Raw genomic sequence first — 25585 nt, 5'->3', positions numbered from 1 at the left:
GGCTATGGGAAGCCTTCATCCAGCAGTGGATTGACAAAGGGCTGTACACGAACGTATTTCGCAAGTGTGTTTACAGTCACTCCCCAAGAGGTGGCAGGATAACGCAGGGCCTTCATAATGGCCAAATCAGAGGCACTCGAACATGCACTACTGAGAGCCTCGGTTCAAATCCAGGGTCACATTAAACACATTTTTTGTATTTTACCGGTAAGGCCCCACTGAGTTATGTCGCTCTTTTTCAGCAACGACCTGGCCACAAGTGATCGATCAACCAAGTGGCTTATCACGTGGAAATGTCTCGCAGGCAAATACTGTGAACGCACGTTGATTCTCAATGTGGAGAGAAAACCCCGAAGAAAAATCCACACGACCACGGGGAGAGAGACACATGCAAACTCCAAATGTACAAGCGTCAGGGTAGGGATCGAACCCACGACCTCCTGTATACAAGGCGAGGTAGTTAACATATCCGAGCCACCGTGGCGCCACATTGATTGCGCGGTATCTGTGAGAGCATCTCGCCCATTGAGGCGGGCAACGGGTCACAAGAGGAGTTGCGACGTGGCGAGGAACCAGGCCGGTTTTGTCTCCCCAGTGGCGGTGTTTACACGCGGGAGCAGTCGACAGGGTCACGCATGCCCACAAAGACATAAAACCGCGCATCCCCCTCTCTCTTCGCCATCCCCCGCCCCCCATGTAGCCAGCATGGGCTGCAGGAGAACACATACTGTGAGTGAGAGAGCCTTACACGCACAGCGAGTGTAATCACTGGAGGTCGTTGTGCGGAGCGCGTTGAGGAATTTGCTGAATTAATCGTGCGAAGTGGACAACGTCAGTAAAGTTACCAAAAGGGAAGTGAAAGTTGCTGACAGTTTCGTGGGTTTTTTCCTCATGCTGCTGCTGCAGCTGCTGTGTTGTCTATGTCATTAAGTGCGGCTCGCTGCTACTGCTGCATCGTCAACACCGCGGGTCGTTTGCATCACAGCGACCACGAGGAAGTGCACGGTCTTTATCTTCACGCGCCTGCGGATTTCTCGGAACACAGCGGAGCCGTCGGACGGACATTCACCTTGAGCGGCGGTCGCCGTCAACAGCAGCAGACAGCAGCAGCCGCGCCATGGATGCATCGCTCGGCATTTAAACCACAGCAGAATGAACGAGTGAATGATCGATGCCGTCGCCGCAATAGAGCGGGCTAGAAATGTGCTAAAGTCCAACCCGCCGTGTCAGAAGCATGGAGGCCTCGCAGGGAGCCGTGAAGACCGTGCCCAGGAGTTCAGTGGAGAGCAAATACCATGACGAGTTGAAGCCGGCTCGCCAGTCTCCCCGCAGCTGTTGCGTTTGGGCGGCCCTGAAGCGCGCCCTGTGCTGCGGCTGCTGTGCGGGCTCCGAGCCGGACGACGCCGAGCAGTCGGGCGGCTCGGCAGAGAGAGACGCTCAGCCGTTCGCCCTCGCTGCCTCCAGTGACGCCAAAGGAGAGAGCGCCGCTGCTGCTTCTACTGCAGCAGCGAAGCAGCAGCAGCAACAGCAGCAGGCCACCTTGAAGGAGATGCACGGTGCCACGTGGAGCTTTGACGCAGAGGCGGTGTTGGCCCACGAGCAGCTGCACAAGGAAGCCTTCGACGGAGGGACGGCGCCTTCCAAGGGGCAGACGACGACGCTCAATCCGTACGGCAACGGTGGGGTGGAGGCAGGGGACGTCCAGCTCCTGCAGGAGGGCTCCGACAGCGAAACGTCGGTGAGCGACGAAAGGCGGCCCCTGGGTGCCGCCCGCGAGGCCGACGACGACGCGGCGGAGGCGGGGGACGACCCTCGGCCGATGCGGCCGGGGTCGAGGTCTCACGCCAGGCTGTCGTCCGTGCAGGTGGAGTACGACGACGTGACCATCGCGGCACACTCGCCGCCGCCGCCGAGGGACCCCGGCCACCCGCACGGCGCCCCGTGGGAACCGCGCGCGGCCGAGTTCGCTGCGGGCGTGGGGGACAACTGCCTGCAGACGGCGGCCAACTTGGCTGACATCCTCCAGAGAGACGACAGCGCGAGGAGTCGCGACAACCACCACCATCACCACAACCACCGACACCCCAACAACAACAACAGCCAGCAGCAGCAGAATAACAACAACAAGCGGAGCAGGCTGCAGTCGCGAGACCTGGAAGCCGAGTTGGATCGGAAGGTCTCGCAGCTGCTGAAGAAACACCAAGTGGACCTCCTGCAGACCTACTCGCCCAGCAACGTGATGGACATCATGGCGCGCCACTTTCGCTTCTCGCAGGAGGTGAGCGAGCTGAGCGAGCTGGGCTTGCACGAGGTGAGCGCCGGCCTGGCGGAGATCAGCCGAGAGGTGTGCGAGGACATGAGCTGTCCTGAGGACGAGGCCAGGGAGCTGGTGAGGAGCAGCGTCCGCAGGGTCTCCTCCAAGCGCTCGGGTGCCCTGAGTTCGCCGACCTTCCAGGTGTCGCAGGAGGACAGCGGTGACGAGGCGCTGAGGCTGGGGCACCTGGTGGCCCAGGGGGACGAGTGCTGAGGACGGGCGGGACGTGCCGAGGCGACGCCGCTGCCGCCGCGCCGCTGCTGCTAGCGATGATGATCCCAGAAGGTACGCGTTCCGTTCGTGGTGGAGATGCTGCAGCTGCAGTCTTAACTCCCAGCGGCTTCCTAATATGGGAAAGAAGAGCAAAGGGCCGCAGTAGCGCATCTGAAACCACACAATTCGTTGACCGTCTTTGTTTGACGGCGAGCCAAAAGCCGCTGCTGCTGCGAGGATGACCGCAGTCCGCTTGCTGTTGGTTTTACGCCCCTTGACGAGATCAGCGAGGTGTTCATGAATTGTGAAAAGCACTTTGTGGGTAATGAGCGCGACCTTGTCACGTCTTCGTTCGGCAATCGGAAGCCAATGCAGCTCGGCGAGCCCTGGACAGACACGGTCGGACTGGAATCGCCAGACCAGGAGTCGGCAACCTGCGGCTCCGAAGCCGCATGCGGCTCTGTAAGTGACTGCTTCGTGATGTTATTTATTAAGGACCATCACCGTCTCGGATTCACATTGCATCGCGGCTCTTGAATTATCGAGTTCATTATTGACTTCGACACGAATGTCTCCTTATTATTATTTTTATTATTTTGGATACCGATCCCTGGACACCAACGACATCGAACGCGTGCACCGAGTTGGACTTCTTCTTCGTCGTCTCCCGTCCAACCTCTGTGGATTTTTTTTCTCTCCCAATATTCTGCACAGGCCACCACTTCCGGTTTTGGCATTGACAAATCTTGAGGAATAGCAATGCGTGGTGCTGCAGGGAATCTCAGGAGCTGGTCTGTGTGGTTTGCTTTCCACCCCACCCCCAGAATTTCATGAGAGGAGAGTTGCATCTTGCCGAAACCCACTATCAGTCTGTTTAAGCTCCGTCATGTGAGCAAATTTGGAAATGGAGCTGGATGCGAACTCCTCCCAGCTCCAGTTACCAACTCAGTTAGGAACTGCCACTGAAATTCATTCCGTTTACATTGAATGGGTAAGCGTGGGGGGACGAGGGACCATTGCAGATGCTGCCGATTCGATCTCCAGTCGCGGCAGTTGAAACAATGGGTCCAAGTGTCTTACATCACTCCACCCAGCAGTTCATGTTAGTGCACCACGGTTAGTCGATCGGCGCAGGCCGTGAATGGTGGGGTGAAGTGTGGGTACTCCCTCCTCTTCCACGACGCCCGACCAGTGTGGAAGAGTAGGCCAAAAATTCCCCTCTTAAGTGTGCTTCTCCATATCCCCGTCCGACAACGGAAGCCCCCTCTTTCTTGTCTGCAGTGGCGCCAGCGAGCAAATTCAGGGCTGCGCCCTTTGCCGAGGACGAGCGCGAGGTACCGGTTGGTGACTGCCCATGGCCGAGGGGTTAATAATGTTATAGCGCTGCAGTTTGTAACAAACGTGAACACGTTTCTCCTGCCATCTAAACTCATCACGTGTCCTTATGACATCGTGGACAATACATTCCCACAACTTCTTTATGGCCACATAAAATACATTTTAAAATGTGTAATTTTCCCGTCAGCCCCATGGATTGATGTTTCCCAGCGGCGTCTGTGTTTGAAGCGAACGAAATTCTCGGACAGGTTGTACTCAAATATAGAAGCCCACGAAATCACACGTAATTTAAGGATATTATTGCATCGCATTTGTCATTTATCATTGGTCTCTACTCAGCTCAAAGTAATGCCTAGGTTCCCTTTTTTTTGTTCAATGTCATTCATTCAATAACTTTTTCAAATTTACAATTCACTTGCACTAACTTGCACCAAATTTGAGAAGTTGTGGAAAATAAAACTGAACGTTTGGTGATGATGACGTTGCTGCTGCTACGTTGGCAGTGGTGCACAAGTAGAGTACAATTAATAAAACTACAACACACTCGTCAACAGCACTGTATGTGTGGCCTTAAATTAAAATATATTTCATAAGCAACGTTTCAGGCAATGGTTCTTCGGTGGTCGCGTGGATTTATTTTCCTCTGGGTCTTCTGGTTTTTCCCTCCACATTTAGAAAAACGCGTCTAAATTGTATATATTATTTTACTGCTGTGGATTTTCCCGTGATGATAAGCCACTTCGTTGAGCTATCATTTGTGATCAGGTCGCTTCTGAAAAAGAATCTCGTGGCTCAGTGGGCCTTACGTAGTACTGTAAGATTTGAAAAAATGCTTAGTTTTATCTGTATATATTTTAAAGTGATATGTTTACCTTTCCGATCATTTTCACTCCTGACTTGTTTTTGTATTATTGGTTGTTGGAACGTTCTACACCTGCCCCTCCTGAACATATGTAAAATAATTTAACCCGTAAAAACAAAGTTTTTCACTATAAATCCTTTATATGCGTGTTCAATGGGCCACAACCCAGTCCACATTGGTCTTTGAAACGGGCGGCTAGAGTCCTCTCGTCCTCTGGCTTGAGATGGCTGCCACCTATGGGTCAGATGATTGCCTGCCACCATTAAGCAATTGGTAATTAAATATAAAAAAAAAATTACCTAAAAAGTGTAAAAAAAAAATCACGAAAAGAAATTGTCACGCACAACGAGTCTGTGTGCAAAATGTCAGCTCGATTGGATCACGGGAAGTGGGTTAAAAAACGATTGAAAGATTTGCACGGTCGTAAGCGCGCAAGCAAGCAAGCAAGTGAACTTAATATAAAGGATTTAAAAAGAGCTTTATATCTCGTCGGATTCCTCCAGTGTCAATAAATATTCTGATTATTTGAAAAAGTAATGTGAAAAAAGGCCGTTGCCCAAAGCCCTACCGATTGTGTTTATTTTGAGGCCACACACAGTGGTATTGTTGAAGAATAACAAAACATTATTAATAACAAAACATTATATTTATAAAGTGATCGTTGTACAAGGCACAGCAGCAGCAGACACTCATTATATATGAAAGAAATAACACATGCAACTTAAAGAAAATACGAATTTGTTGAGATTGAGAGCAACTATATTGCTGGTCCCTTTGATGATGACAGCGCGGGCTTTGAAACTGAAATTATCAGCCGTAAATTTGGATTGAAATAAATATACGAACAAATGAATATTGCCCAACTGTGTTCAGCGGGCCCGTTAAAACAAATGCTGCTGCTGCTCCTGCTGGCTTTCCTCGCGTTATTGGCTCGAGCACTCCGCAAACACCGTGGGGCCCCATCAGCGAGAAACAAACCCCCTGAAGGTCAAAGACCAATTCGACAATCTTCTCTGCTTAAACACGTGCTGCTGGAAAGCGTTGGCCCAGCATCACTCTGCTCCATTTCTGTACACACCTCTCCTCTTACTTCACACTATCCCTTACTAAATATTTTGAATATACCGTAAAAAATATATATTTCTTTCGTGACATGTTTGTTTTTAAAATAATTCAACAGGCCTTAAGGATCAGCAGCGTGCCACTCATATGCGCACAGCTAGGTACTGTGCCACTCGCTCGTCCTCTGCTGTCACCGGGTCTCGCCATCTCCTCGCTGCTGAATACATTTCTTTTCGCTCGTCCGCGTTCGTCCACGGGAATCTATCACTTCGCGGCGCCCGATACACCCGCGGACACCGCCGAGCCATCGCGTGGCGTGCGAATAAAAAGCCCAAGCACCGTTCATCAACAACACTGCGTGGGTGTCCTTAAAATACATATCGATAAAAACCTCGGTGACGTTTAGGGCAATGGCCCTGCTTCGTAGCACACATCACTCATGTACATTCTTCATAGCACATATGTAATAAAAGACTCCGTCAGGCACTGCTGGTCTCCGTTTGTCTTTTATTCAGGTTCTTCTCCGCACCCCACTGGTCTCCTCCCGGACCAGTGTCGTCTCGCGCTCGCCCCGTGCACGCTCCCTCTCGCGTGCCACGCACGCTCTCTATCGCGTGCCACGCACGCTCTCTGTCGCGTGCCACGCACGCTCTCTCTCTCGCGTGCCACGCACGCACCTCCGTTAGCTCCTCTATTCCCGCACTCCGCACACCGCTGGCCGACGGCGTGCTGAGGTCCTTCGGCCTCGTGGCCGATGGCGCGGATCTCTCTCTCACCACTCAATGTGGCTCAGACTCTTAACTTCCCCGACTGCCCCGATCTCTTCTGGGCTCCCACTTATCTACATTCCCCCCACGTGACCCTGACTCCTCCCCTTCCGGATCGTTAGATCCGGCCTTCCCATACTACCCCGCTGGCTCCGCCCCCATTCACCTCGCCTCCCATTGGAGCCGAGGTGAACGGTGGCCCCTCCCACACGCCTCACAGACCAGGCTCCGCCCCCCAATACCCCGGGCCGTGTGATTGGACCAGAGCCCAGCAACAACCCCATTTACGCTCGCATTACATGACCCCCCCCCCCCCCTGATGAAAAAGCCAGCCGTCCCGGCTGCAATAGGACAAAATAATGCGAGCGACAGCATCACAATCAGGAATCACCAGACACAACGGAAAGTATAACAACAACACAATTAACGAGAGGGAAGGGATTTGGAATGAGTGCGGGTCGCCGGCCCGTCCTTCACGAGAGGCGGCGCCCTCAAAGGTCGCAGTCCCGACCAGGGTTTTAGGAGCGGCGGAACCGGAACCATCCGCCGCTGATGGAGGCCTATCCGTCCCAGCACCCCGTTCCCCAGAGAGGTCCGTAGTCGGGGCCCCCTGCAACTGCAACTGCAACCGCGGCGGAGTTGGAGGAGCAGCGGGGCCAAGCGTCCCTGTCGCCGTGGTAGGCCCACCCGGTGCAGGAATCCCTGTGTCCGGCAGGATCACAGCCGGCCTGTCTGCAGGAGGCATGGTTGAACAGGCAAAGTCAGTGGCACGTCGAACGCGACAGACACCGGCAAGGCAACGTTAGGAGATGACGCATCCACTCGCGGGGCCAAGTAGGGTTTCAATCGGGACGTGTGAACGTACCAACGCCGCGATTCGACCCAAACGCGCGTGGACTGCGGGCTAGGGACCTCAATAAGCACAACCGGCCCCTGCCAGGGTTTGTGCATCTTAGGGGAGGTCCCCACCGGTACCTGTGGGCAGTGGAGCCAGGCCATGTCCCCCACTCGCCAGGGGACCCACGATGAGAGCGCCGGGCGCAACGTTCATTCCGGACCTGGGTCATTGCCATAGCCAATCGGGCCGCCTCCCGCGCTTCCGCCACGCGCCGAGAGGCATCACGAATATACTCGGGGAGGGGCTTAACAGGACCCCTCACCGGCGTGCCAAGTTGCACTTCCACCGGCAGCACATCAAAAACAAGGGTGAGTACCCCGTTAACGCATGTGGTGCCATCTGGTAAGCGGAGAGCACCCCAGGGATATACAAATCCCAATCGGCCTGCTTCTTGCTAATCATCTGACAGAGCATGGCCGACAGGGTCTGGTTCAACCATTCAACCATCCCATCAGTTTGTGGATAATAGGGAGACGTCCGAACTTTCTTAGTCCCCAGTGCGTCGCACACATCCCGCAATAGGTTGGAAGAAAAATTTCACCCTTGGTCTGTAAGCAACCTTTCCGGCGCCCCCTTGTCCATCACATATCCGAACAGAAATGCCTCCATGATAGACACCGCCGACTGGTCGGGCAAAGGCCAGGCCATCGGCCAGTGGGAAAGATATTCAACCCCGACCAATAAAAATTTGTTCCCCCGAGCGGACGGGGGAAAGGCCCCCAGAATATCCAACGCCACCAACTCGTTAACCCGCGACATTTGTATCGACTTCACTGGGGGAACATATGGTTGCTTAGGCGGCTTCTGCCGGGCACAGTCGGAGCATGCCCGAATATGCCCGACGATGTCAGTCGTCATGCCGTGCCAAAAATAATCCCGCTGTAACGTCAACAAGGTTTTCTGCACCCCGAGATATAACAACTTCTCAGCGTGCAGAATCCGAATCAACTCATATCGCAACGACGACGGCACAACAAGACGCCAGCGATCGTGCAAGCCTTCCCTTCACATCAACAAGCCGTCATGGAGAGCCACTCCCAGCGTCCCACCAGACGATGGATATCCCTTCTCCTTCGCAGCCCGACTCCGTAAGGCCCCCAGCGAATCATCGAGCAATTGCTCTCGAATCCACATGGAACGCGGCAAATTTAAAACCCCGTCGGCCGGTTCCGGACACGTGGAAGCCCCGGGCATCTCCACAGCGGACACGACAGGATGCGGGGGCTGTGGAACCCGCGTGCACCTATTCGTGCCAGAGGCACAGGTGCAGGCGGATCCCTGCGGCAATCGGGAGAGCGCGTCCGCGTTTGCGTGACGTGACCCCTTACGATATTGAATCTCAAACGAAAATTCCTGCAAAGTTTCCAACCATCGCGCCAATTGGCCAGACGGTTGGTCAACTTTCAGGGAATATTGCAGAGCCGCGTGGTCCGTGCGCACAATAAATTTGCGGCCATACAAATACGGGCAGTATTGACGGACAAAATGCACTATAGCCAACAGTCCCCGGCGGGTAACGCAATAGCGGGTCTCCGCCGGAGATAAAGCGCGGCTCCCGTAAGCCACCACGCGCTCGACGCCACCCTTAAACTGCGATAGGACGGCCCCAATCCCCGTGTCACTAGCGTCGGTATCCAGAATAAAAGACAGAGTGAAATCAGGGTAGTCCAGCGTCGGCGCTGACGCCAAGCGATCGCGTAGGCCATGAAACGCCGCCTCCTCCGCCGGCCCCCAGCTGAACCTCCGGTTCTTTGCCATATGGAGGTGCAACGGCCTAGCGATCATGGCAAAATTTGGAACTAACCTGCGATAATAGGAAGCGAACCCGACAAAACGAAGCACGTCACCCACCGTGGCCGGAATCGGCCAGTCCCGGACGCACGCCGTTTTCTCCGGGTCCTTGGCCACACCGTCAGAGCTGACTATGTGGCCCAAATAGCACACGGATCGTTGCAAAAGGTGACACTTCTTGGGCTTAAATTTCAAATTGGCAGAAAGCGCCCTAGCAAAAACAGCATCCAATCTCTGAAGATGCTCCTCAAACGTACGGCTGAACACAATAACATCATCCAAATATATCAAGCACGTGTCCCACTGCAAACCAGTCAACAAGAGTTCCATCAACCTCTGGAACGTAGCAGGGGTGGCGTTCAACCCCATGGGAAGACAATTAAACTGAAACAGGCCCTGCGGCGTACGGAAAGCCATCTTTTCCCTCGAGGACTCGTCCAGGGGGAGCTGCCAGAACCCCAAAGAGAGGTCAAGAGTGGAAAAAAATTTCGCCCCAGACAAGACATCGAGAGAATCATCCATACGCGGCAGGGGGTAAGCGACCGCAACCGATACCTTGTTTAACCTCCGAAAATCGACACAAAACCGTAAATTATCATCCTTTTTCTTTACCAGGACGACCGGAGCGCCCCACGGGCTGTTGGATGGAGAGATAATGTTAGCGGCTAGCATATCATCCACCGCGCCGCGTACATGATCCCTCTCTGCCGGGCTCAACCGATGTGGATTCATCCGAATGGGGCAGCATCCCCGGTATCAATATGGTGGGAGAGTAACGAGGTGTGTCCCAGATCGAAATTGTCTTTACTAAAGACATCAGAATATTTCTCCAACAGCGCGCGAAGCGCAGACCGCTGGTTCGTAGTCAAGGACACATTTTCTTGACACAACCCGGCGATCCATCGATCGTCCTGCGCCGTCGAGGCCAAAACCCCCCCTACGAGGACCCGGTGGGCCGGATCATCATGGGCCGAGAAGGCGGTCATAGCATGTGCCAAAACCGTTCCGGCCGGCACGACGACATTGTCCGCGCCTCCATTCAACACTTGCAAAAACGGAGGCTGACCCGGCTGAATAATCATCCGTGCCGTGACCAGCGCCAGGCCATCCATAACCGCGTTGGACGGCGACAACAACACCCCTGCCGCCCCCTCGTCCCCAGGCACGGGCTTCCGATAACGCAGTGGGATAAGCATCTGCAAGCCAGGTGGAATGTCGACCGAAACATCGAATAGCGCCTGCACCTGGCGGTCCGGAGCGGACTGGCCCCACGGCGACGGCAAAAAGAAAATCTTCTGGCCCGCCGGTAACTCTGACAATTCTGATCAACCCTTATCTGAATGGGCATCTTTGCCAGGAAATCGGTCCCCAATAAACACGGCACAGCGAGGGACCTGGAGATTAACACCATCCCCGAAGCCGACACACCCCCAACCGAAATACGTGCCTCCACCTGACCAACGATGCCCATACTCCCTCCGTTCGCCGCAACACATGAATCGTAAACCGGTCAAACCCGCGACGGCGAAATGGACAGGAGATGGAATATCACGTCCGAGATGATAGTTGCGGACGCGCCCGAATCTACCAAAATCAGCACGTCGACCCCCTGTTTCGAACCCGGCACGGTCGCCGACCCAGTAGCAACTGCGACCACCCTCCGTGCCAATTTTCGCCACTGTGTCAGCGAGCGACACGGACCCCTTAGAGTCCCCCCGTTAGAACAGGCCCCTGGAACGCATACCGATGGTGATGCATGAGATGACAGGCCTTGCCAGGTGTCTGATGCGTACCGACTTGCCTGACACGGTTGACTCTGGCTGAAGAGGCAGGCGAGGGCGACTCCGACAGTCCCGCGCAAAGTGTCCAAGACGCCCGCAGCAGTAACACGACGAGTCGGCCCGCCGCCCGGCTCCCCTCCCGTCTCGACGATCCCTCAGCAGTGGCCGGGAGCGCGACTCTGCTCCCCCTCGAGGAACCCACTGGGCCGCCGCCGCAGTGAGATCGCCAGGCCCCCTTTCGTCCGGCACAAAGACAGCCTTTGACGGAGTCCACCCGGCGGCGCCTCCCTCCACGGTCGGGCTCCCCGTCCAGGCGGTCACCTGTGCCCAACGGCGCAAGTTGAACTGCGCGTCGAGGCACTTGGCTGGCATCTGGGAGGTCAGCTGCTCATGGCCGCACACCGGCATCGGAATGCCCAAGTCTTTGGACAGCTCCAACATCTTACCCAGTATCAAGGGCTCCAACAAGTCAGGCTCTGTTTCTGGATACGCGGCCATGGCCAGCTCCAGCACAGCGCCCCGGAAAGCCACAGGCGATTCCTCTGGTGCCCGTTGCCTCTTGACGAATCTGCGGTGTGCGTCGTCCGGAGGCTCGTACGCTTCCGCCATTTCGTCGAACGCCCCTTTCAGCGTCGCCTTCTTCGCGGCCTTGATGGAGCGTAAGAATTTCAAAGACTTGTCATCCAGGAGCATCGGCAGAACTTCCAAGTCCTCCGCATCCGTCCACTTGGCAGATCGGACGGCCGACTCAAAACGCCACGCAAATGTACTCCAATCTCCTCCAACTGAGAATTCTTTAATCGTCGTCAGGCGATGGCTGTGAGTCCCCGAGCTGCTGTCTTCCAATGCAGGCGTCCCATGCGGCGGCGACAAGATGGCGTCTTCCTGCCGTGACATCGACAAGATGGCGGCTTCCTGCCGCGGTGGCGACAAGATGGCGGCTTCCCGCCGTTCGTCCGTGACCACACCCAAGATGGCGGCGTCCTGCCACGTGTCGGAGAGGGCGGGAAGCCTCGCAGAGGCCCCAATGGCAGACGGCTCGGCCCCACCTGAAGGCTCCCCGCTTGAAGACCCACCGCGTAGCCGATCCGGCATCGTCGCTGGCGCGACCAGGGTGACTAAATCCAGCAGAACGGCCCACAGTGAATCAAGCTGGACTGCCACGTGTCACCAGCCGTCCTCGGCGCCCGTCGACGCAGACGGCCCGGCCGCCCCGACGACATCTTGTACTCCTGTCATGTCGCTCGCCACCACTTCGCCCACGTCTTCCATGGTCGGGACCGCCACCGCCGGAAGAAGGTCCTCTTCGTCTTCTGAAGATGGTGCAGGTATATTCTTTTTCTTGAGATGTTTTGACATCTCGTTCCACTTCTGACACCAGTGGAATAAAAGACTCCGTCAGGCACTGCTGGTCTCCGTTTGTCTTTTATTCAGGTTCTTCTCCGCACCCCACTGGCCTCCTCCCGGACCAGTGTCGTCTCGCGCGCGCCCCGCGCACGCTCCCTCTCGCGTGCCACGCACGCTCTCTCTCGCGTGCCACGCACGCTCTCTCTCTCTCGCGTGCCATGCACACTCTCTCTCTCTCGCGTGCCACGCACGCTCCTCCGTTAGCTCCTCTATTCCCGCACTCCGCACACCGCTGGCCGACGGTGTACTGAGGTCCTTCGGCCTCGTGACTGATGGCGCGGATCTCTCTCTCACCACCCAACGTGGCTCAGACTCTTAACTTCCCCGACTGCCCCGATCTCTTCCGGGCTCCCACTTATCTACATTCCCCCCACGTGACCCTGACTCCTCCCCTTCCAGATCATCAGATCCGGCCTTCCCATACTACCCCGCTGGCTCCGCCCCCATTCACCTCGCCTCCCATTGGATCCGAGGTGAACGGTGGCCCCTCCTACACGCCCCGCAGACCAGGCTCCGCCCCCCAATACCCCGGGCAGTGTGATTGGACCAGAGCCCAGCAACAACCCCATTTACGCTCGCATTACACATGCATGACACAAGATGCAGAAGGACCATTGTTAATAGCCACGCTCAACCTGACAGATGAAAGGAGTATGCAGCTACTGCGGAAAATAGGACGTGCCGGTAATGAGGGCGCAGGTCATAGGAATGTTGTTTTTTCCCTTTTGGCACCCTTTAATCACGCGGGGGGAGGGGTGGGGCTGAGTAAAACGAGAGATTCTATGCTTCTCTGCACTTCGCACCCCGAGGGACAGTGCGCGTCTCTTGCACCACAACCCCGCGTGACGCTGTCCATTCCTGCGCTGTATAAACAGCCCCCCCCCCACCTCCTACCCCCACGTGTTATTAGCGAGAGCCGGGTGGGTGACATCTCAAACTGGTCTGTGAGCCCTCCGGTTTCCTCCTGACCCAGAGAACACTCCTTCAAACGGAATTTGCAAAGATTGAACAACAACAAAACACAAATCCACAATCTTCTGCTGCCAGCCAAAGGGCGCATGTTGAGACTCTCTGAGGGCTCCCCGAGCACGACATTGGGACAGACCCAAGTGCTGCCATGGGTTGACTAACTGAGATGACTGGCAGAAGCAACAAAAAATCACTGCAAAAAAGACAAAGAAAGATCCCCCGTACAGCCTCAACAGACTATCGGGGAGAGTGCTGTTAGCGAGCACCAATGAAGGCCGGAACGTTACACGAGGGGGTGGGTGGCCAGCACCAATCTCGACCACCTTTGTCTCCCTAGTGGCGATGTTTACACACCACGTCCTCATATAAGGTTGAGTTTACCTAGATGGGGGGTGGGGCAGGACCGGTTAAGATATTCGTCACTGGTGTTGTCCGTGACTGGGAATCGAACTCGCGTCGTGGGGTTCATCGCGAAGCACACTAACCGCTACACTTCCGCTCCCCCCTAACACACAGACACACATCACACCAAAGATGCACACAGTGAAGTCAAATAAACACACGCACACACACAAGCCACTCACAAAAACACGTACACACAAAACATAGGGACACAGACACACATCAAAGACAAAGAACCCCCGTATAGATTTAACAGACTGTTGGGGCAAGTCCTGTTAGCGAGCATATATGAAGGCCGGCACAGCACACGAGGGGGTGGGTGGCTAATACCACGCCCTTTGTCTCCCAAGTGGCGATGTTTACACACTGCAACAGACACTCATTGGAAGCTGAGTCGACCATGGTGAGGCCCATGACCGGTTCAAATAATCGCCACTGGTTATTTCGGTAAAGTCATGTAGATAGAAAATTATTAGATCACGACGTTTCGATCGCAACACAAGCGACCGTCTTCAAGTGAGAGAGAGAAAGCTACTAAAACGAGGTCTTATGTAGGTCTTATGTAACTGCTGCTGCAGCCACAACTGAGTTTGGGGAAACGAAACGACATATCTCGGACCGTGTTCGCGAACACAATGCAGATCTGAAGCACAGTCGGACCAATACCTCTGCCGTTGTGGGTGATTGTTTTAATGCTGTGGGCACACACGAAATATATTTTTCCAAGACGAAGGTACTCTGCAAACCCACTGTCTATCATCAGAGATTTGTTCATGAAGCCATCCAGATATATAAACACAGACACCACTTCAACCGAGAAGATGGGTATAAATTGAGCAATCATTGGAAGGACGTGATTAACCAGGTAAAGTCTTAACCTGCTGTGATGTTTCCATCCTTCCTGCGATTTTAGCTGACTCTGTGAGTTGCATTTTTAGGTTGGATGTCTTTGTATTGACGGGCTGGATGTCCTTCTCACTCAGTCACCAATGCTGTGACATACTAGGCAAGTCACCGATGCTGTGGAATATTAAGTTCGTGCATTGACATGCTAATCTCTCACTATACAATAGCCACTTCCACAGCCTCAGGCAAACCATCTCTAGCCCAGCCCTCTTACCCGGGGGCTGCACCCATCTCAGGCCTATATAAGACCTTGTTTCAGTAGCTTTCGCTCTCTCACCTGAAGACGGTCGCTTGTGTTGTGATTGAAACGTCGTGATCTATTAATTTTCTACCCACGTGACTTTACCGAAAGAACCAAAGAGTATAGATTCCTGCAGTCACGAAAGCTTCAAATCCAGATCGCCAATGGTGTTGGCCATTAGCAGGAATGGAACTCGGTTCAACGGGTTCGGGCCACAGCGCGCTAACCACTTCACTTCCGCTCCGCACATTCAGGGACACAAGCAGACACACACGCAGACACACACGTCTCAGTTACACAACATACTCGTCTCGGGTAAGGATCGGCAAACCTGCGGCTTCGGAGCCGCATGCGGCTCTTTAAGGGACTTGCTTTGCTTCGTGACACGTTATTTATTAAGGGACCACCATCTCGTATTCACCACAGTCCATTGCGGCTCTCGAAATATTTGTTTCTTTTTTATCCAATTCTATAAATGCCTCTTATTGTAATTTTTTTGCCCACCTCTAGCTCTGGGGGAAAACATATCAAATAAATATATATATTATACAAGCAACTTTCTGCCTAAACCTGTTCTGCCTTGTGTAACATGACTGATACTTTGTAATACAAAGGAGCGATGGAAAGTGTGTGGTATTTTACAGGGGGTGGGGGGGCACGTGGAGCTTTCTGCAGCGGTAGAAAACCAGCTAGGTGGGACCAAAATCAGAATATGTATTTATACTGGAGAAATCCGATGAGCTATACGGCTCTTTTTCACAGATGTCAAAGTAACAGGCGGAGTGGCCACGATTTCGTCCATGGGCCGGATCAGACACGGACACACAGGCAGCTAAGCATGGACAACTCCTGTCGCACCAATTTATTTCACGTGGCCAGTGAATAGTTTTTTTCTTCATCCTCCCACTCGCTTCTCTGATCGCAGCAATCATTCGCCGTTGTTGGTCACGTTTATCGGAATCAGAATATGTATTCATACGTTACAACAGCGAACAGTGCAGAAACATGAAATAAATTGTGGACCCGCTAAACCAATGCTGCAACCACAGAGAGAGAGACATGGAAACTCCAAATATACAGGCAAGCTAGTTAACATCTCGCCACCGTGGTGCCTTCAAGTCGCATGGCAACACAGACACCACTCCCTGTCTCATCACGCATCGCCATGCGTTGGTAAATGTAGGTACCACTTTGTGGGCAAGTGAGCAGTGTCTTGTCCTATGGAGAGAATCCCCCCCCCGCTCTGCAGGGCTGTATTAGAAGAGTGAACCACTGATGCTTCCTCAAGGCTCATTTGAGTAAGCAGACAGAACACTGGACGGACGCAACATTCCCGCTTTCTACACCCGCCTCTCCACGTAGACCATTAAAAATACTTCTTACACAACCGACCCTGATTCATTACACTCGAGTCGACCTCTGCACACGGAGTGGGGTCATGAACACAGTCACAACGTCCTCCCACATCCCACATACAGACGCGCACACAACGTGCATGCCCACCCTCCCCGTTTACAGCCACCGGTCGTGTTCACAGCCACAATGCGTCATGAAGGCCAACTTCAGTCGAGTGCAGGGTAGTAATTCCCTTGGCCTGGTAATAGCATGTGCCTCACTGACCCTGTCATGTTTGTTAATCAGTACCCATTTCATCGTCAGCCGCATCAGCCGGGGGTGTCTCTGTGTGTCTGTGTGTGAGTGCGTGTATTAGGGAGCCTGGGGACCGGTAGTGGTAGCGGTTAGTGCGCTGCGCTACGAACCCGGCGACCGGAGTTTGATTCCCGCTTGCGGCCAACACCGATGTCGATTATCTGAACCGGTCCTGGGCCTCCCCTAGGTCGACTCATCCTCAAAGAAGTACCTGATGCCACGTGTAAACATTGCCACTGAGGAGACAAAGGCGGCCGGGGGTGGTGTTGCCCACACACCCTCTCGTGTGCCGTGCCGGTCTTCATAGGTGTTCGCTATACAGGGGATCTCTGTCTTTTTGTGTGTATTATGAACCTATTTATTAAACTAAACTATTTTTATTCTTTGGGTCATCAGGTCAAGTCACATAGGTTCAAAGAAAATAACAAAAAACTACGACGTTTCGATCACAACACAAGCGGTCGTCATTTTGTTATTTTCTTTGAACCTATCTACGTGACTATACCGAAAGACCCAAAGAATATGAATTCCTGCAGTCACGAAAGCTTTAAGTCAATATTTAAACTATTTTTATGTTACCAGGTAAAGCCCACTAAGTTGTATAGCTCTTTTTGACAAGCAACTTGACCACAAATGATAGCACAACGAAGTGGCTTATCAAGTGGAAATTTCAAGCAGCCAAATAAGCTAAAAGCATGTTGATTATGAATGTGGAGGGAAAAACGGTGAACCTGGAGAAAAATCCACGCAACCACGGGGAAAACACGTAAACTCCAGATATACAACAGGCGTTAGGGTCGAGATCGAATTCACGACCTCCTCCATACCAGGCAAGGGAGATAACATCTCGCCACCGTGGCACCTTGTGGGTGCTACTCGCTAACAGCACTTTCCCCAACAGTCTGTTAAGGCTATATGGGGGATCTTTGTCTTTGCAGAAGGGACCTCTTTCCGGTTCGCAAATTAATACAACAATTCGGAGCATCCTAAAAAGAGTGATGGCTTGGGATCATTCTGAACATGTGACGGGACAGAGACGTCACTTAAGTGGCTAAGGATAATAATAGATCAGCAGCCAAGGAATGGAATGCGTCAGAGAGGGAAGCTGCCTAGGGGATGGAGCGATAAAATCAGCTTCCGTTGCAAGTGCTAGGTGGATTATTACATTGTGAGGAGCGGTGGCACAGCGGTTTGTGTACTGCACTACTAACCTGGCGATCTGAATTCGATTCCCGCTCACGACCAATAACAGTGGGGAATATTCGAACCAGTCTTGGGACTCCCCTCGGTCGACTCAGCCTTAAATGAATACCCTCGTGCGCCGTTCCGGCCTCCATAGATCCTACTCGCTAACAGCACTTGCCCCGAGAGTCTGTTCAAGGCAATACGGGATTTCTTTGTAATTGTTTTTCATTACATCGAAGGGTTTGTGGTTAGTGAGGCTTTCATCCATATGTAGACACACAAAATGGCCTCTACGCTGTTGCACCAGCCACGCAGAGCGCCGGGAGCCTCCATTGGAGGACTGGCGGTCACGTGACCGGGAGCGGGGAGCTCCAGTCGGGATACAGGAGGGGGCGTGGCCGACGGCGGCGCGAGGCGGCGGCCAGGGGATAAAGGGGGGTCGCCGGGGGACTCAGGGCTCGTTTGGGGATCCACTGAAGATGTCTTCGCTCTTCGCTGCCGCTCTCCGTCGTCGTGTAGGTTTAGTCAGGGAAACGTGGGCCCGTAGCAAGTGTGCTACCGACCCGGTGTTAGCTAACTCACACACACATAGTGAACAGTCTAGGACAGTTAAGCCACACTTAACAATAGAACCCAGTAATCAGTGAGTTGTTTATTAAACACGTTGCCTCCACACATATAGTGTGTGCGCCTCAGTAAGTACACACGCTACACATAAATGGATTTACCATGGCGAGTGATGATGATGTCTCTGATTTGTATTTCTTTCTCCCATTAAAATGTCAACGCTCGTGTAAAAATGAAATAACAGTAATGATGCTGTTGTTTTTTGACAGATTCTTATTTAAATCATCGGATGAAACATGAAGACAACTGCCGCGGCAAAGACAACGGTCGTGTTGAACCTGTGATAATATCTCTCAAGTGCGAAAGACACATTCGACGGCAAAAAAAAGCATCAAGACGCCAACACAATTCTTCACTCAATTCCGACATTGACCGACGGAGCGCTTAGCACTGACGCTTTCATCCTTCCTAGCGCGCACTGAGAGAAGCCTCCGTCATCCTTCCGCCCTTGATGACTCCAGCTTTTGGCTGGACACCTACTGCGGAGAGCTGAGCCACTCCCTAGCACATCGGGTTCTTCCAGCCTCAGGACAACTAACTCTGTCCTACGGGGGAACGCAGTTTGTCAAAGGATTATCTTCGTTTGTCAAAACTTCTGTGTTGTATGTGCAGTACTGTTATGTTGTCATCTGCTCATCCGTAGACTGTTTAGCTGCCGCCCTTACCACCCGTAAAAATAGCGTGGGACAGTGAGCAACGATGTGCGGACTGTATTTGCTGGAATGCTCACATCCCTGGTGGGGTGACCGGGCGTGAATAGGCACGTACGGTTGGTCAGCTACCATGGTGCGATGGTCAGCGGTTGAAACGACGGTGCAAGTTTGTTCACTCGCTCCACTCCTCCCTGCCTCTGTCCACCCAAGCAGTGTCAATGAGTTCCATCACACAGTCGAACGACTGGTCTCGCGCGTGGTGGGGGTAAAGTGTGGGTGCTTCCACACCGCTTCCAGAGGGCCCTTCCCCTGGATGGGCCCTCTAGAGAGGGGATCCCTGTAGTGGGGACCCCTTCACCCAGCAGTGGCATGAACCAAGTAAGCGCAGGGGCTGTGCCTTTGCTATGTAAAGTCGCAAGATGGCAGAATTACCACACGCGATAGAGGGGAAGACAAGCTGATGGTCAACAACACAGCGTCTCGTGCACACATGTCCACGGTCATAATTGATAGCCATGGAATCATTCGGAATGCCTTACCCGGCCGCGGCGGGGCACCAACGAGTCTAGATTGAACGCCAGCTGGAATGGAACGCATCAAGAGTGGAACGTCTACCACGGAGATGGAGCCACGAAAGGGGCACGTGCGTGGATGCTGGACCCGTTGTCATATCGCAGGATCGCGAGAGGCCGCAATGACACGGGGGAGGCTTTCATCCAGCAGTGGATTGACTGTGGCCAATGAAGATAACGATGGCGATGATGCCAATGATGATGAGGAAGGACATCAAGGTGGGTGAGAGGACCAGGCTGAGGCAGGCCAAGCTACTTTCAGATCGGTGGTGGGTTGCTACGAGAGGCTGCAGCAGGCAAGGCACTGGAAGAGGTGAGCTGAGATGAGACCACCATGGGGTGGGTTTTGAGATCTCACTCAAATACTGAAGCAAGCACAACGAGACACTCGCCAAAGCGTTGCCCTGACTGTCTCCCACAATGCACCGCGCGTCGCTTGACTTTGAAGCGCGCGGCAGATAATGAAGCAGTGGCGATACGAACCCGCACTCTGACGGCACTCATAAAGGTCGCGTGATCGCAACTTTAAAATTGATATATTTTTGTTATTTTCATTCACAGAATATGCTTGTGTTGGGCGCCTCAACCTACACCGTGTCTTCTATTCCCGGACATGCAAAGTCATTTTCCTAACTTACGTTTTTATCATGTAATTTAAGGAAATTTTTCGTAAATAGCATGTAAATGTGATTTCGTTGTATGTTTATTTTTGTTAACACTATTATTCGTAAACAATACTAAATAATTATATATATGTGGGTTTAAGTTGGGTGAGGTGAGTGGTTCTCAAATGGGCTCACCTTCCTCTTTTCTACTGCACAACCGAGCCGTACTAGGGCCGTGCCAAGCCACCTCGGCGTGGCTCAGGATTGGCCCGGTAGTTTTTCCCACTGCAGAACCCGAGCCCGTGCCGCTGACATCACAAACATCACTGGCCATGACCCTGGCCCTGCTTGGCCTCAAGCCAGATTGAAGTGCCATTACGAGTCCAGCTATTTCACGTTCCGGTTCTGCCTTAGTCTCACAAATCGCTGGTGGGAGAAAAAAACTCGTGAAGTTAGGGGCTCCCGTCAATGCCTCAATGCGGATGTGCCAGATGGAAAAGGAATAAAGGTTTTTTTAAGTTAGCCCAGAGCCAGTTGTGGAAATTCCATTAAACCAATAGGATTATAGAGGAGCTTTAGTAGCAGCGCCATTGATGCTCTGGGTGCTAAACTAAAACTAAACATTTTTTTTTATTTTTCCAGGTCAGGCCCACTGAGCTATGTGTCTCTATTTCAGAAGCGACCTGGCCACAAAAATCAAAGCTCAACGAAGTGGACTACCACGTCGAAATTTATAGCAGCAAAATACTATAAATGGACGTTGAATCTAAATTTGGAAAACATGCAAACTCGAAATATACAGAGGCGTTAGGGTCGAAATCGAACCCACGACCTCCTGTATACTAAGCAAGGTAGTTAACATCTCGCAACCGTGGTTTGATTCCGGTGTCGGCCGTCCGTGATTAAACCGGGCTGTAACGTATAGTGGGTTCATGTTCTCAGACCGGGCACCAAATATTGGACGAAAATATTTTAATTTCAGCTTTGTTACATAATTTACTTCTAAAAGAAACTCGACCTTCATTGAAAAACCCAGGGAAACACAGCGTTAAGAAGCACTCTCTCGTATTGGGTGAGATGGGCCCCTATATGGGCGCCCCCTATTTTGGCGGCCACTATTGGATGACTACTCGAATGTATGTATGTTGAACTTCTATCGCATCGTACGTAGCTAACCGTGATTATCGTGCTATTGGGGCGGCCCCTATTGGGGTGACCCTATTGAGGCGGCCCCTACTAAGGCGACCACTATTGGGGCGACTCTATTGGGGCAGCCCTATTGGAGTGAGCATATTGGGGCGGCCTCTATTGGAGCGAGAGATATTCGGGTGACCCCTTTGGAGCGACCCTAATTGGATGGCGCCTAATGTGGCGGGCCCTATTGGTATGGCCCCTATTGAGACGACCCTATCGGAGTGACTTTGTTGTATCGTGACTGGACGTGAGGCCCTGACTGGAAGTGAGGCCCTGGCTGGACACGAGGCCCTCGCAGGATGCGGGAGTTCCAGGAGGAGGTCTCATCCTGCTAACGACGCTCATGACGACAGCACCACTGTCACGAGACTGCACGTTCAACGTCGATGCGGAAACTTTGAAGTAGATTTATCATTTCTTTTTCGCTACAGTGAAGCTAACGTTGTGTTGCTTCGTTCAATGTTAAACTTAGCCAATGTGCCGAGCCACGGATCTGCGTTTTGCTTCGGCCTTGGAAGTAGTTGCAAATGCACGTTATTATCTTTATTAATATTATTTAGATTATAGTAAGAGGAGGGATTTTGTTACGTACCATTGGAAGGTGATCTCTGTATTTGTGTGCAAAATTAACAAAACTATATAAAGTCACGTTCCAACATGTAATCGTGTTCGAGAAGTTACACCTTTTATCGTTACTTATGTACCTGGGGGAGCCACACTGAGATCGACCCACTTCTGGAGGGTGCTGTTGCATTGGGTTGTTTGGCTAGCACGGGTGGCATTGTGTGTCGGGAGTAAACCGGAGCCCCTACGTGGCTGTTTATCTCATGGTCAGGTCACCTCTTTCATTATTGTTTTTGTACGCGTCGCACTGTCTTCATGCGTAAATTCTCGACTAAAAAATGAATCTTTTTTAAATGTCTTCATCTCTCTTCAGTTATTTTCAAACGTCTTCCTCAATTCTTCTTTCTTCCCTTGGTTGATGATAAACTATTTTCAACCTTTTCATGCACGGCGCCTTGAGAACCATTGTTTAATGGGCGCTTTACACATGATAATGTATTATTATTCTTAAATTCCAGCATCTGCACTTCAGTTGGCAGCAGAGGTCACAATCGGGTACCCGATACCCGTACCCTACCCGATACCCATTTGCGACCCTGGTGCGGCCGGGTACGGGTAGGCCGTGAGTCACTGGTGAGTAACCGTTTGTCACTCATTTCCAAACGTCTTGTCTCTTCTCACAATTTAAGTTCCTAGAATCAACCCACCCGCGCCTGCAACATGGCTTCATCCCAGAGGTCGTAATCGGGTACCCGTACCCTACCCGATACCCGGCCGGGTACGGGTAGCCGGGTATCGGGTAGGGTACGGGTACCCGTTTGCGACCCTGGTGCGGCCGGGTACGGGTAAGGAATCAAAACCCGTTTACGACCTCTGGTTGGCAGTCAACGTTCGAAGCTGACTGCGACCCTCGAAGGAACAGAGCCGCCCCCCTTGGTCCCCCCCCCCCTCGTGATCCGTGGTCCAAACAAATCACTGGAGACGCCGTGAACGGCAGCGAGAGCAGTTGAAGCGAACGCTGTAATCGCAAGAGGTCACGTTTGGCGCAACGCTCCTTCGCTGACTGTGCGTGCTGAATGAGTTATCATCCTTATATGACAACCTGTGTACCCAGAGAAAGCATTACTGAGTCCCATGAATATATTTCAGGAGGGTCCTGCCACGTACTGAGGGTGATGCTGCTGCTGTGTGATCCCAATTGAGTATGAGAATAGGTTTTCCCCTTTTTTCTGGCAACAAAACAGGTGTTAAGATGTTCAAACACCAAACTGAAACCTTTTACAATTGAGTAATTTGCGGGTTATTTTTTACCATTCGGGTGTCTTGGCCGATACTGGATACATTACACGATGTGTGTGTGTTTAGCTATGGGAGGAAGCCAGAGCACCCAGAGGAAACCAATGCAGAATAGGAGGAGAACGTTATAATTCGCCACACATAAATTGGCCTGAATGAGGAATCGAACCTAGGCGCTACTCACTGTGAGCAAAGAAGCGCCACAACTGCGCCTCCCTGCCGTCATAAAGTTAAGATGAGCAGATGGTGTATCTAGTACGAGCATATCGAGTGTACGTGCTGCTGAACTAGCTACTGCTATTCGAAGTGTGACAGCCACCAACGTTTGAGCAGCTGGGTGCAATCCGTGGACCTGGGTGTCTCAATAAAAAGTTGAATGTGCACGGTAACGTTTTTGTTCCAGAAAAAATGCAATCGAGAGTATGTGGGCAGCAGCACAGGTCAAGAGAACAGCTGACAAGAGATAAGAGACAACAATAACTCGATTAGAGTGAATACCACGAAAGAGAAGGGAAGAGAGGAAGCAGCATCAGTGAGACAACATCTTGGAATTCGGAGGCGCAGACTTACCAGGAATAAAATGGGGGAGACCTTTGCCTAGTAGTGGGAAGTTAGAGGCAGGTAACAACAACCACAACCACAACAGACTCGCACGGAGATCCACGGACTCGCACGGAGACCCACGGAACAGGAGATAGAGGTTTAGTGAAATAAGACAAATTTAGACAAATCTCGACGTAGTAAGATGACGCGAGAGAGCGTAATTGAGCATGGGGATTGCGAGCTGAAACTTGTGATGCCCTCTACTGTTGTCGTCAATCCGGGTACCCCTTGAGCAGCTTGGAGCCCAAAGCGTGGGCGGGAGGGGCGGGTGGACTGAGGGGGGCAGATTATTTATAGGAGAACCACTGATTCTTGAGAAGTACTGTAGTGCATATTTTATTGATCCACGGGATATAATTATGATGATGACGATGGGCTCGGTTGATGTACGATTTGAAATAAATAAAAACTCTCCCATTGTGGGGCAAAGTGCATTCATCCCGCAGGGTGGACCAGATATAAAATCAGGTTCCGCTGTTGTGTGTGTATGGCGCCTCGGTGACGAGATGTTAACTCCCTCGCCGAGAATTGAGGAGTGTGTGGGTTTGATCCCGACTCTAAAACCTGTATATTAGAAGTTTTCATGTCTCTCTCGCTCTCCGTGGTCGCGTGGATTTTTCTCCGGGTCCTCCGGTTTTTCCCCTCCACATCTAGAGTCGACATCACGCATTGAGAGTATTTGGCTGCTATAAATATCCACGTGATGATGAGCCACTTCGTTGAGCTTTCATTTGTGTGGCCAGATCGCTTCTGGAAAAGAGAGCTATTGAGCACAGCGGGCCTTACCTGGTAAAATAAAAAAATAGTGTGTGCATGTTACAGTACATTCCATTGAGCCATGAAATCCATGGTGATATATAAATAACAAGCCGCTCCAGGGCTATTGTGATATTGTGTTACATCGAGTCCTCCCTCTCCGATCTTATCAAACCTGTTTTAAAAAAATATAGGCTGAAAGTTGCGAGCTCCAATTCCGCGTTAAGTGTCGATTCAGTCAATCACCATCATCACCACCACCACCATCATTGTCATTTGCCTCGTGTTGTTCGGCGGGGTGTCCGACGTTTCGCTCCACGTACCTGGAAGCTTCTTCCATAACTCTCTCCGTTCAACTTCTGAACTGGCTCGATTCCGCGCCCTAGAAGCTCGCTTGAGTTGGAGAAGCTCCCAGGCACGCGGAGCAAAGGGTTGGTCATCGCACCGTAGCAACAACGCGCGGTTTCAACCGAGAGAACGCACCTGGGGGAGCTACAAACAGCCCAACCGCGAAGACAGTCGGCAGGGGCACAGCTCCCTGCTACAACGTGGGGGTGGGGGGGGGCTATGCAAGATCCGACTGTGCCCCCTCCCCTCTTTTATACCGACTCACTTTTTACTGAAATAGTGTGTTTAACCCCGTTGTCTCGGCCTCGCTGTTCGCTGCATTGCACCACTATCGTATTTTTACTGTCTCGGCCTCGCTGTGCGCTACGTTGCACCACTATCCGAGTAGTTAACCTCGCGTTCAATAAACCTTCAGAGCCAGGTTGAACATCTGACGCCAACGTATTTAATTAATAGAACGAGGTAAAACTGATGGGAAAACACAGCACAAAAAACAGTATCTGTTAATACTTTCAATATCAATACACTGAATGAATGGATACTGCAGCATTATAACATTGTTTTAGATAACATGAAACTCA

At 52.2% G+C, this 25585-nt stretch overlaps 1 protein-coding gene across 1 annotated transcript; it reads left to right on the top strand.

The window, feature by feature from the left end:
* The first annotated feature begins 687 nt into the window (after nucleotides 1-687).
* LOC144733478 (uncharacterized) lies at nucleotides 688-24017 on the top strand. The gene is made up of 2 exons (XM_078615404.1): nucleotides 688-2599; nucleotides 18623-24017. Exon 1 carries the CDS (start codon nucleotides 1235-1237, stop codon nucleotides 2525-2527), a length of 1293 nt encoding a protein of 430 aa, XP_078471530.1. The 5' UTR covers nucleotides 688-1234; the 3' UTR covers nucleotides 2528-2599; nucleotides 18623-24017.
* The last annotated feature ends 1568 nt before the right edge of the window (nucleotides 24018-25585 follow it).

Source organism: Lampetra planeri, chromosome 47, assembly GCF_965212315.1.
Source record: "Lampetra planeri chromosome 47, kcLamPlan1.2.h2, whole genome shotgun sequence".
Taxonomy (NCBI): Eukaryota; Metazoa; Chordata; class Hyperoartia; order Petromyzontiformes; family Petromyzontidae; genus Lampetra; species Lampetra planeri.
Note: the sequence above shows the minus strand (reverse complement) of the source record. Positions and strands in the feature narration are given on the sequence as shown.

What these genes read in the sequence shown, in the direction of transcription:
- LOC144733478 (XM_078615404.1), top strand. Translation starts at nt 1,235, where the DNA reads ATGGAGGCCTCGCAGGGAGCCGTGAAGACCGTGCCCAGGAGTTCAGTG.